General features: G+C 42.4%; 1 protein-coding gene across 1 annotated transcript; it reads left to right on the top strand.

Annotated features, from left to right (window-relative positions):
- The first annotated feature begins 997 nt into the window (after positions 1 to 997).
- Positions 998 to 12,008, top strand: THOC3 (THO complex 3). The gene is made up of 6 exons (XM_006097675.3): positions 998 to 1,346; positions 2,084 to 2,240; positions 4,071 to 4,275; positions 7,318 to 7,479; positions 7,784 to 7,884; positions 11,717 to 12,008. Exons 1-6 carry the CDS (start codon positions 1,080 to 1,082, stop codon positions 11,878 to 11,880), a joined length of 1,056 nt encoding a protein of 351 aa, XP_006097737.1. The 5' UTR covers positions 998 to 1,079; the 3' UTR covers positions 11,881 to 12,008.
- The last annotated feature ends 375 nt before the right edge of the window (positions 12,009 to 12,383 follow it).

Below are 12,383 nucleotides of genomic sequence, written 5' to 3'. Positions count from 1 at the left end.
GTTTGTCATAGAAAGCAAGATATGTAAGGAACAGTGCCATTTTGGGGGGGAGGAGGAAGGATATACACACACCTATTTACTCTTCCACTATTTCTGAAAGGCCCACAAGCAATTTAACAATATTTTTCTGAAGGGGAATTTGGGCACACAGGAGGGAGGGAAACTTACTTTTCACTCTATTTTTGTACTTTTTAAATTTGTTACCAAGTTATCTTAACACATTTGTATGTGTTATCTTTACAATATTTTGTTTTCAACGTTTTATTTTGAGATAATTGCAAATTCACAAAAGATGTGTTTTTAAACACATTTCCAGCTACCTCCTCACCACCCCAAACTCCTCCTAGTCCACAGCCCTTCTCCAGGATCTTGCCTGTTGCTGACAGCTCACCACTGTTTTCTTCAGCTCAAAACTGCTGCATCTGTGGGTTAAGGTAGGGGTGTGAAGGGTGGGGAATAAGGAATTTACTCTGTATCTTTTGTATTTTTTTTGCATATATAATCATGTGCATATAGTATCTTCTAAAAACAAAGAATTTGTTTATTTAAACAAATCCAGACCCCTTCTCAATAACCGTCCTCCCCAACCCCTAGTCTTTACTGGAACGAGCTCACCAGCACGCCTTTCTCCAGCAAGAAGTCCAGGGCCTTCAGCTCTAAGGGAGGGGGCTGAGGGATGAACAGCAACTCTAGAAAAAAGGTATTTTACTGACGAGGAACCGAGGTTTAGAAGGATAACGTTGGTTTCCGTCTTCGATTACACACGGATATAAATGTTACCTACCCAGAAGGAGGTAAGGGGGGAAATGGGAATCCCGAAAACCTCAGAATCTTCACTTTGCAGTGCATTTAAAGCGGAATCATTACTGTTTGAAAAGGCACCAGCGGGCGCGCGCGCTGCACGGCGGGATTTGTAGTCCTTTTCCGGTGGGCCACAGTGAGGCTGCGCGGGAGAGACGCCGCACGTCCGAGCGCATGCGTGCGGCGGCGGCGGCAGGACTGATTGGACTGAGGCCGGGACCGCGGCAGGACTGACTGGACTGAGGCCGCGGGTGGGCGCGGCTGTGCGGGAGCTCGGCATGGCGGTACCCGCGGCGGCCATGGGGCCCTCGGCGCTGGGCCAGAGCGGGCCCGGCTCCATGGCCCACTGGTGCTCCGTGAGCAGCGGCCCGACGCGCTACGTGCTGGGCATGCAGGAGCTGTTCCGGGGCCACAGCAAGACGCGCGAGTTCCCGGCGCACAGCGCGAAGGTGCACTCGGTGGCCTGGAGCTGCGACGGGCGGCGTCTGGCCTCTGGGTCCTTCGACAAGACGGCTAGCGTCTTCCTGCTGGAGAAGGACCGGTTGGTGAGCTGCCAGGGCCCGGCACAGGCCAGGGAGAAGGGCCGCGGGGTAGCGGGTGCGGTGAGGCGGGAAGGGCCGGAGGGGCTAGAGCGGAGAGGCTAGGCAGGGACCGGGGAGCGGTGTGTGTGGTGCGAGAGTGAGGAGTGGAGTGGGGTGGAGGGGTCGGGGCACGCGCTGGGGTGGTGAGGGGCGAGGAGGGGTGTGGGAGGGGGTGGTAAGGGGTGAGAATGCGCGGGAGTGGTGAGGGGTGAGGATGCGCGGGAGTGGAGTGGAGGAGGAGGTGGGAGGGTGCAGCAGGTGGAGGGCGGGTGGTGGTGGGAAGGGTTGGTGTGGGGGGAGTGGCGGGCTGTTGTGGGGTCCCTGTCTGGTGAGGAGGGCCCCTTGGACCATGGTAGGGCCTCCGGTGGGGATGAGCAGATGGCTGGGGACCTTGGTGGCAGAGGAAGGTGGCAAACCAGAAAGGAGGAGGAAGGCCAGGACCCGCAAAAGCAACGGTGTCGGTGTCGGTGTCGTGTGGAAACCAGCCTCCTGTGGTTCAGGGCGACTGGGGAGGGAGGGCAGGGGGATTTGGGAAGAGGCTTGGAAGCACCAGACTCACGTTAATTTTCTAAATTTTTGTTGGTCCGATAAGGTCAAGGAGTTACACGTGAGGTCAAGGAGTTACACGTGAATAAGGTTAAGGAGTCCCACGTCTGGCAGTTGCACACCTGTGACGTGACACCTGGAGTTTGTTCTTTCAGGTCAAAGAAAACAATTACCGCGGACATGGCGACAGCGTGGACCAGCTGTGTTGGCATCCAAGTAACCCTGACCTCTTCGTCACAGCGTCCGGAGACAAAACCATTCGCATCTGGGATGTGAGGACTACCAAGTGCATCGCGACTGTGAACACCAAAGGTGACTTCGGGGAGGGGGCAGTGGGAAGATACGTTACTTACCTTCATTCAACAAGCATATTCCAAATACCTTTTCTGTGCCTGGCCTGGCGCTGGTTAGGGGACATCCTGAGCTCCAAGGACATCGCAGTTTAGTGCATAAAAAAAAAATAATCATCTAACAAAATATGACATGGTTCATCTTAGAATGGAGCTGTCTATGTTATAGACTCTATAAAGTGGGTACCCAGAATGGAAATGCTGAGGTCTGCCTGGGGGAGCCAGGGAGGGCCTCACAGAATTTGGGCAGACTCTTAGAGCAGCCATAGGAATGGAGTGGTCACTGGGTTGGGAGGGGAGGGCAGCTCTGGGAGGGAACAAGCAGCGTGTGCAAAGACGTGGAGCATTTGGGGAACTGCTCACAGGCTAGGATGGCTGACGGCTGGATGGTCTTGGGGGCCTGGGAGAAAATGACCTGTGCCTTTATAGACTCTGTTATTCACCAGTATCGTCCTATAAACCTTGAGGTAATTTACCGTGTCTTATTGATTAAGATGTCATTGGTTATAAGATACATCGATATTTTAAGTGCCATTAGGAAAGGAAATAAAGCTTCCAGATAACAATGTATACCAAAAATTTTGACATGCATTTGATGCATTTTAAAATGCATCATAGATAATAAAATATGAAAACAATAATGCATCTTAGAGAATTGGTAAAGTTGATGAGATTTTTAATTGATGTGTTCAGTGTGTGCCACTGGACTTTGTTGACAAGACTCAGACCTGTAAGTGGAATAATGTAGTCATTTCCCCATGATGCATAAGTGGATGAACATTAAAAATCGGATATATATATATATATATATATATATATGTTTTAATGTCTATTAAAAAAGAACCAGCTCATCAAAATTATTGCTAAATTAAAGCTAAATTAAATTTTTTGAGTCGATTTTAAAGAAAAGTATAGCTGTTACATGATTAGGACAAAAATTGTGAAAGTGGCATGTGAATGACTGGAGTTTGGGAAATGCTGGTGTAAGAGAATTAGAGGCGTTGGAGCCAAATCTAGCGGCTCTTCTAGCTTTGACAGTTGGGCTCATCTCTCTTGTCTTTCATTTCTTCATCTGTAAAATAAGGATAATGAATTGCTAATAAAGAGAGTATTGTGAGGACCAAATGGGGAAATTTGTAGATGAATGTGCCCGGCTCATAGTTGCTGATTCTTAGGTGCTAGTTTGCTGAGAACCAAGATCAACAGTAATTAATGGAAGAAGTCTAGTAAGAAGGCTGAATTGTGTCTTTGATATTCCAGGGTGAATATCTGCATTTTATTACCTATTGCTGACTCAATGGCCTAAAGCAAACTCCCCTAACCTGATAATCTTACCTTTTACTAAACAATCACCTTTGATATGTCTGTTTGCATTCCTGAAAGGCAATTGTGTATTCTAGTAAATAAAAACAAATGGGAACAGAAATTCAGTGGAACTTAGTCTAGTCGCTTGAACTAGGTTCACAACTGACTCCCCCGTAATTTTCAAATTTATATTTCTTGTCTTGTGTATTAATTTTCGCGTCAGCCCTTTCCCCAAGTCTTTGAACCTGAGGCCACCTGGGCCATGGCTTCACACTAGTTGCCTTTGTTACTAATGTTGTGGCCTCACCCCATAACAAAGAAACAGAATTTCCGGAGGATGAGGCCCAGAAATCAGGATTTTAAAAAGATTCCCAGGTGATTCTAATGTGCAGCCAAGGTTGAGAACCACTGTTCTAGGATAACAAAATAAACTTCTTGAGGATTCTGGGCAAACAGATGATCTTACTGATTATATCTGGTTTTCTAGGGGAGAACATTAATATATGTTGGAGTCCTGATGGGCAGACCATAGCCGTAGGCAACAAGGATGATGTCGTGACCTTTATTGATGCCAAGACACATCGTTCGAAAGCAGAGGAGCAGTTCAAGTTTGAGGTCAATGAAATCTCCTGGAACAATGACAATAACATGTTCTTCCTGACAAATGGCAATGGTTGCATCAACATCCTCAGGTGAGGGGCTTCTAGCCTAGGGAACTGTCTTACTTTAACAGCTGGGTGCGCTGGTGGTTGCAGAGATGAATTAGGTGTGAGTCTGTCCTGAAGGAGCTTAACGGATGGATATACAGTATTGTAATAAAGAACCCTGACCTCTGTTGAGCACCTTCCAGCGGGGCACCTTGTATTTTGCTGGGTCCTCACAGAAATTGTAGGGGGTTGATGGTGTGCTTCCCATTTGATAGATAAGGATCTGGGGTTCAGAGTCACTGGTCAGCTGGTGAGCATTAGAACTGGATGCACCTTGAATTATGGCTAATTTGTACCCTTGAAGTCTCAGCTTAAATACATTACATTCACTGCAAGGAAGCCATCTTTCCCCTCCCTTCTCAAGGTCAGAGGCTTATTTTATGTACTTCCTTTTGGAACCATTTCTCATTTTACATTGTAATTGCATGTTTACTTCTCAGTATCCTCCATGAGACTTAAGTTCCATGAGGGTAGAGACTGTGGTTAACTTGTTTATTGTTGAATCCCTAATGCCTAGCTCAGTCCCTGCTACACATAGTAAGGATTTCAGTAAATACTTGCTCTCTAAATGAATGAAATGGTGGAATTGAAATTCAGGTCTTTCTGGTGCTCCTCCTTCTGCTGTCCTGGGTGAGCGATGCTAGGCAGAGTGAAATAGGTTTTACATTAGAGAGGCTGGGTTTGCTGTGGAATCCCAAGGAAAGAAACTTGAGTTGAAGGTTGAAGGAGGCAGCCTCTGAGTTTGACTTTGAAAGATGAGTAGAATTTTAAGAATCAGAAAAAGGGAACTGCACAGTTGCCAAAGCAGGTGTGAATGAGCATGACAAAAGGGAGAGTAGTTGGTAGGTCAGGGTTGCTGAGAGTGGTGGCAGTTAAGGTATTGAAAAGAGGGTCCGAACATGGCAAGATAAAGTTGAAATATGATTTGGGACCAGATCACAAAAGGCTTGGATTTCTGTGCTTGGTAACTTGAATTTTATTCTGTAGGCAGTGGGGATTCTATAACTTTCTTTCAAGTCTTTTTATTAGAAACTAAAACAGATACGGAAAACCACATAAAACAAATGTGTAGCTTAATGAACACTTATATGCATGACACCTGTGTAACCCCACTCAGGTCAAGGAATAGTACTTTGCTGGCCATATCAGAAGCCAGTCCATAGGCTTTATCCTAATCATAACCCACTCTCCTGAAAAGTAAACACTGTCTGGAGTTTTATCATTATTTATAGTTTTAGCTACCAAGTATGTATCTCTAGATACTTTAGCCTTTGGCCATTTAAAAACGTTTGATAAGTCTCTTTAAGTCTGTTTAACTAGAGGTCGCCCTCCATCCCTTTCTTTTAGTTATGGCTTAGCTGTTGGAAAACCTGTAGAGATTCACCTAGTCTGGATTTTACTGATCTCATAATGCGTATTTATTTGTCGGAATATGAGACACGTCTTCTCACCTACTATTTGGTTACTCAGAAATATAGTTCATTTAGGAAAGACAGGATAAATGCTTGATTCTTTCCCTTTATCATTGGGTAATGAATCAGTTCCCTATCACCTTCAAATATGACCAACTAGAGGTTTTGTGTGTGTGTGTGTGTTTGTTTTAATGAATCATTATGGACCTAGGTATTTAAGCAATTTTTTAAAATATAATATACATTAGGAATTCATACTGATGATTTCCAACTAAAATGCAGGGCTACAGGAATTTTACTAAATCTCTTCCATATTCAAGTCTCTTTCCTTCCAAACAGAGTATTCTGGTTTCCAAAGATGCAGGGACTATAGAATTAGAATGCTCCATGGTTGTTGTTACCTTTATCCCATGTTACACATACAGTTATCCCAGAATAACCACCACCACCAATGTAACTACTTAAAACAGTAAATTTTGCTTTTTGAATGTGCTTTCCTCATTCTTCCTCTATTAAAAAAAATAGTAATACTGTAGATTGTCCGAGTATACAGCCATTCCATATTATACCTTCCCTTTTAACCATAGGTAGTTTCTATAAGAAACTATATGCAATGCTCATCACCAGCACTGTGTTGATAAATCTTTAGTCATTTGGATTGTCAAAGCTCATTCTCTAGTTTAGATTCCTCAGGAATGGTTCATGGGAACAATATTCCCTGAGTTCATAGTTATAACATCCTATATAATAAAAGAGTAATATGCAAATTGACCCTAACAGCAGAACGACTGGGAATGACTGGTCACTATGACATACACTGACCACCAGGGGGCAGATGCTCAATGCAGGACCTGCCCCCTGGTGGTCATTAAGCTCCCACAGGGGGAGCTCTGCTTAGCCACAAGCCAGGCTGATGGCTGCTAGCACAGCGGTGGTGGTGGGAGCCTCTCCTGCCTCCTCAGCAGCACTAAGGATGTCCGACTGCAGCTTAGGCCCGCTCCCCGCTGGCAAGTGGACATCCCCGGAGGGCTCCTGGGCTGCCAGAGGGATGTCTGACTGCCAGCTTAGGCCTGATCCCCTGGGGAGCGGGCCTAAGCCAGCAGGTGAACATCCCCAGAGGGGTCCCAGACTGCGAGAGGGCACAGGCCGGGCTGAGGGACTCCCCTCCCCACCCAGTGCACAAATTTTTGTGCACCGGGCCTCTAGTATACTTATAAAACTTATAGATGGTTTATTATTGTGCTTATTTGAACTCTTTATAATTGATAATCAGTCTTGCTAGCTATAAAAATCCTTGCTTGTGTATCTTAAATATGTATTATGTTTTCTTTTGGCATAAAGTGTTACTGGCTAAAGGGTCTAATAATAATTGAATTCTCTTTTTCTTTCAATCCAGTAATTTTACCTCTGTGTCACATCTGGGTTTATATTCTCAGGTGTGTGGTGTGTTGTTTCAGTATGTTGTTTGGAATCTGTATTTAAGGAAAGCTTTCTTGAATACAGTTTTTGATATTCTGTTGTCTTTGGTTTTCCCCTTCAGTGTCTCCTATTATCATTTTAGCATCACAGTCCTCTTTCCACAGTTTGATTGCTGTTTGTCTGTCTTGTTTTGCAGCTACCCAGAGCTGAAGCCTGTGCAGTCCATCAATGCGCACCCTTCTAACTGCATCTGCATCAAGTTTGACCCCACAGGGAAGTACTTTGCCACAGGAAGTGCAGATGCTTTGGTCAGCCTCTGGGATGTGGATGAGTTAGTGTGTGTTCGGTGCTTTTCCAGGTAAGCGACTCGCCAGCACTTGCCTTGGATATTTTATTTCATTTTGGGCGAAATTGTGCCTTCTTATTGGGTTATTTAAAATCTTCTTCAATTACAGTTGACATTCAATATTATATTAGTTGTAGGTATACAGCATAATGGTTACATATTTATAGAACTTACACAGTGTTCTCCCCGATAAGTCTAGTACCCCCTGACACCATACATAGTTATTACAATATTATTGACTATATTCCCTATGCTGAACTTTACATCCCTTATTATTGGGTTATTGTAATCTCTCCTTTGTCTACTTTCTCCTTAGGCTGGATTGGCCTGTGAGGACCCTCAGTTTCAGCCACGATGGGAAAATGCTGGCTTCAGCATCAGAAGATCACTTTATTGACATTGCTGAAGTAGAGACAGGTGACTAAAACCTTCCTATCTTAACAAGAACCTTCTGTCCTTCATCTCTGGCCATCAGGACTTCTCCTGTCATGTGTTTTCATTTCTGCACATTACTCCATCAGTATTAGCGTCAATGAATTTGTCTCCTTAAGACAAGTTTGTTTATTACGACTGTTACAGTCAGGTAATGAGGGAGCAAAGAGTTTGGAAAGGCAGGGGCAGGTCTGAAGGAAAGTGATTTAGGAAAATATTTTGTATTTTATTAACTTAGAATTCTTTCATTATAATGAAAAATTTACAATACAGGAAGGTAGGACCTGTGGTCCCACCATTTACTAGTAATTGCTACCTCTTTTTAGCACTGTAATATATTTCTTTTTATCTTTTGCCTGTATGTGAATATATATGTGTGTGTATATACATATATATGTATATTTTTACTTTAAGGAATCATCAAAGTAGGTGCGATGTGGTTTAAAAATAACAAAACAGAACTTGCAAATAGAAAAATGGGAGGAGTGTAATCATTTTATAAAAGAATTTCCTCAGTTTTATTTTTTAAAGTAGCTGTATTATTTTGGAAATACATGACACATTAGTAAAAGAATTAAAACTATGTAGAAAACTTCAGAGAAGTAGTAAAAAACTTGAAACTCCACGATTTAAAGAATGCCACTGTTGGTAACATCACGGGAACATGGTCCAGCCACCCAGACATGCAGCTCCTGTGATGCTGGGTACTCACCTGTTATTCTGGGGCCCTGCCTCACCTGCAGAATGTTACAGCTTCTCAGTGCGGCGGCTGCTGAGTCACTGCCACTTTGAGTGGGGTTAGAATTTCATTCTATATACTGTCTCATTCTGTGTGCTATCAGGTGGCTTCTAATTGTCGCACTGTTACCAATAATGCCGTGATGAGTGTCCTTGTTGTACTTCATTTTACTTATGTGATCATCCTTTTGGGTAAACCATTGAAGTGGGATTGCTGAGTCCTAGTTGTTCACATTTTGTGAAGGACCAAACCACCGTACAAAAAAATTACTGCAGTTTTGCTCTTAGCATCCGTGTGTGCATGTACTTGTTTTTCTCATGCTGTCTTTGTGCAAGTTTCTTTTAATTTTCTACCTTACCTAATATATGTAAAATACAATTTAATTCACAGTACTCTTTTTTAAAAAAAAAATTTTATTGATTTTTTACAGCGAGGAAGGGAGAGGGATAGAGAGTTAGAAACATCGATGGGAGAGGAACATTGATCAGCTGCCTCCTGCACACCCCCCACTGGGGATATGGCCACAACCAAGGTACATGCCCTTGACTGGAATCGATACCCGGGACCCTTTGATCCGCAGGCCGACGCTCTATCCACTGAGCCAAACTGGTCAGGGCAATTCACAGTACTCTTTCAGGAATATATTGAATGTAGCTCTATTAACTTTTTGTAAATGCTTTAACAAGTATATTTTTTGAGATTATTATTTTTTAAAATTTATTTTTTAGTTATAGTTGACATACAGTACTATTTAGACAAATACTTTTAAACATGTTGGATTTTAAACAAATTTTCTCGATAACCTCAATTAAAAATTAAAAGCAAGATAATAAAGCAAAATTATATTATTTTACAGCATTTTTATACACAAATGGGAAACAGTCTAATTTCATTATGATGGACTAATGAAATAAGTTGTGATACATCCATATAACAGTGTGCCAAGAGAAATGGAAGATGCATGAGGCGTAGTACTGAATGATGAATGAGCACAGCAAGTAGTCAGCCATGCATAGGGTATGTTCCCATTTAGGTAAAGAAAATAAAGTGAAGTTGGTAGGAAAACATTTAGAAGAATTTGTCTCAGATTTATAAGATTAAGGGAAGACTTAAATAGGGAAAAATAATAAATTTAAATTACCGATTATTACTGAAACCAGTTAAACAGAATTAAAAATTCAGTTCCTCAGTCACCCTAAGCACATTGCAGGGACTCAGTAGCCCATGTGGCCAGTGGGAGCTGTATTGTTCAGTGCAGATAGAGAATGTGTCTATCACAGACATGTTTGTTGTATGGTGCTGCTCTGTACCCTTGACCTGTTTGAATTTTAAGTCTTCATATAGTAGTTTGTAAAATAAGAGTAATATATGTTCATTATAGAATATTTGGAAAATGCTAACAAATACAAAGGAGCAATTAACAGGCACATATAGGTCCATAATTTAGAGATAACCATTGCTAACATCTTATCATCTATCCTTCTGGTCTTTTTTTTCCTCCTACATGCATATATATTTTTTTCTGTTGTTGGAATCATACGTTAGATGTAATTTTGTATCTTACGTATATATATAAAAGAATTTTATATATATGTATATATATTTTTAAATGTAAATATATATAAATATGTAAATATAATGTATCTTTTTTTTATTGATTTCAGAGAGGAGGGGAAAGGGAGAGAGAGATAGAAACATCAACGATGAGAGAGAATCATTGATCAGCTGCCTCCTGCATGCCCCACATTGGGGATCGAGCCTGCAACCTGGCATGTGCCCTCCTAGTTCATAGGTCCATACTCAACCATATGTCATATTATATATGATAGCATATATAATAGAACCTCATTCTAATATAGTCCACTTAATTTTCAGCTTTTCAGACACACCCATACACATTGCATCAGTCTATTGAAACTCTGATGGTCTGGCATAGTAATGTCTGCCTCACAGTCAGCACTGATGTATCGTTCAAAGATTAGACTTTCCAATAAACTGAGACGGTGTGAAAGTCTATGAAGCCACATGGTTATTTGGGAAATTTTAGGCCTCTTCATGTCTACTCTGATTTTCTTGAACTATATAAATTTCTTTTATCAATCCCATATCAAATGACATGGAGTTAAAGGCGTAAAGAGAAATGAAGAAGGAGTAGTACACTTTGCAACCATTTTTTGTGTCTCTGTAACTCAGAATTTTGCTCAGACATAGATATAGGCTGCCAGGTACTAGCATCATGAAAAGTGGTTAGCTGTCCCAGAAATAGAATTTCTCTCTCCCTCCCTCCCTCCTCCCCTCCCTCCCTTCTTCCTTCCCTCCCTCACTCTCTTTCTTTTTCCACATACACAAGTATATATGAAACAGCTTTATGGACATAATTCACGTACCATAGTTGGCTAGTTTGAAGTAGACAGTTGAGTATATTCTGCATTTTTAAATTGGCACCACACTGTAAATATTTTACTACATGCATCTTAATCCTAAGGTTGAAAAAAAGTTAAGCAGGATTAAAGGAATAATAGCTTTAGAAAATCATGTTTAATTTCAACAAGTGGGAGGAATATATTTTTGGGAAAAAGAGCTTGTATTACTCTTATTAGAAGGCATTGAGATTTGGTAGATGGATCTGCTGCCTGGAAACAGATTGGCTTCATGTGTTGACTTCGTTGCTTCCTTGAGATGTGATTTACTTGTTAAGTCACTCGTTTCTTTATAAAATGGTGTTTAAAACCATTACCTGTCTTGCTGGGTTGTCATTATACTTTATGGCAATAAAGTATAGTCCATGTGGTTCATAGGATGCTGTGAACATCAGTGTCTGCTCACTGTTTTCCCACGGAGTGTAGACCAGGGTCAGAGCATAAGCTCTTACGTTAACCGGTCTGCGTTCAGGACCTGCTCTGCCACCAAATGACTTGTGACCTCTCCGCGCCTCAGTGTTCTCTGTAAAGTGGGCTAATGATTGTGTCTGTCTCATGGGGCTATCAAGTGGATTAAATGAGTCAATATAGCTAAGTACTTAATGAGTGTGTTCTCTTACTAATGTATTGATTGGTTTCTCTATATTGATTTTTATAGGAGACAAGCTATGGGAGGTGCAGTGTGAGTCCCCGACCTTCACTGTGGCTTGGCACCCCAAAAGGCCTCTGCTGGCATTTGCCTGTGATGACAAAGATGGCAAATATGACAGTAGTCGGGAAGCAGGAACTGTGAAGCTGTTTGGGCTTCCCAATGATTCCTGATTAGGAGGACCTGGCGTCGGGAGACAGATTGAACTAAAATTAGTTTGGTCTGTCTCTCCGAGTTGGTGTGCACCTACAGTATTTGTACATTGTTATAAATTATAAAAGTCTTTTTTACAGGCTGCCCATTCCAGTTGCCTTCTTGTTTGTTATGTTAGCAGTTCCTTTTCTTTCTCTCCTGCGTGAGGGCTCTGCAGTGTGGGTGATGACACCAGCATACCTTGTCCTCTGGGGATCTCCTGTCCTGCTTTTGGGTACAGGGTGGACTTCATTAGACTTGCTTCTGCTTGGACACTACCTAGTTTGGAGGGTGGGTGAAAAAGGGTGAGGTGGGGGTCCTAGCCAGATAGCTCAGTTGCTTAGAGCGCCGCGCTGTCCCAATACGCCAGGTTTGATCTCCGTTCAGGGCACATACAAGAAGCAACCAATAAATGCATAAATAAGTGGAACAACAAATCGATGTTTCTCTCTCTTCCCTTCCTCCCTCCTTTCTTCCCTCCCTC

The sequence above is a fragment of the Myotis lucifugus genome, unplaced genomic scaffold (assembly GCF_000147115.1).
Source record: "Myotis lucifugus unplaced genomic scaffold, Myoluc2.0 scaffold_208, whole genome shotgun sequence".
Lineage (NCBI taxonomy): Eukaryota > Metazoa > Chordata > Mammalia > Chiroptera > Vespertilionidae > Myotis > Myotis lucifugus.
Note: the sequence above shows the minus strand (reverse complement) of the source record. Positions and strands in the feature narration are given on the sequence as shown.

Bases quoted from the DNA above. Each gene is read 5' to 3' on its own strand.
- THOC3 (XM_006097675.3), top strand. From the start codon at position 1,080: ATGGCGGTACCCGCGGCGGCCATGGGGCCCTCGGCGCTGGGCCAGAGC. The intron at 1,347-2,083 runs GTGAGCTGCCAG...TTGTTCTTTCAG, and splicing joins TGCTGGAGAAGGACCGGTTG to GTCAAAGAAAACAATTACCG. The intron at 7,885-11,716 runs GTGACTAAAACC...TGATTTTTATAG, and splicing joins CATTGCTGAAGTAGAGACAG to GAGACAAGCTATGGGAGGTG.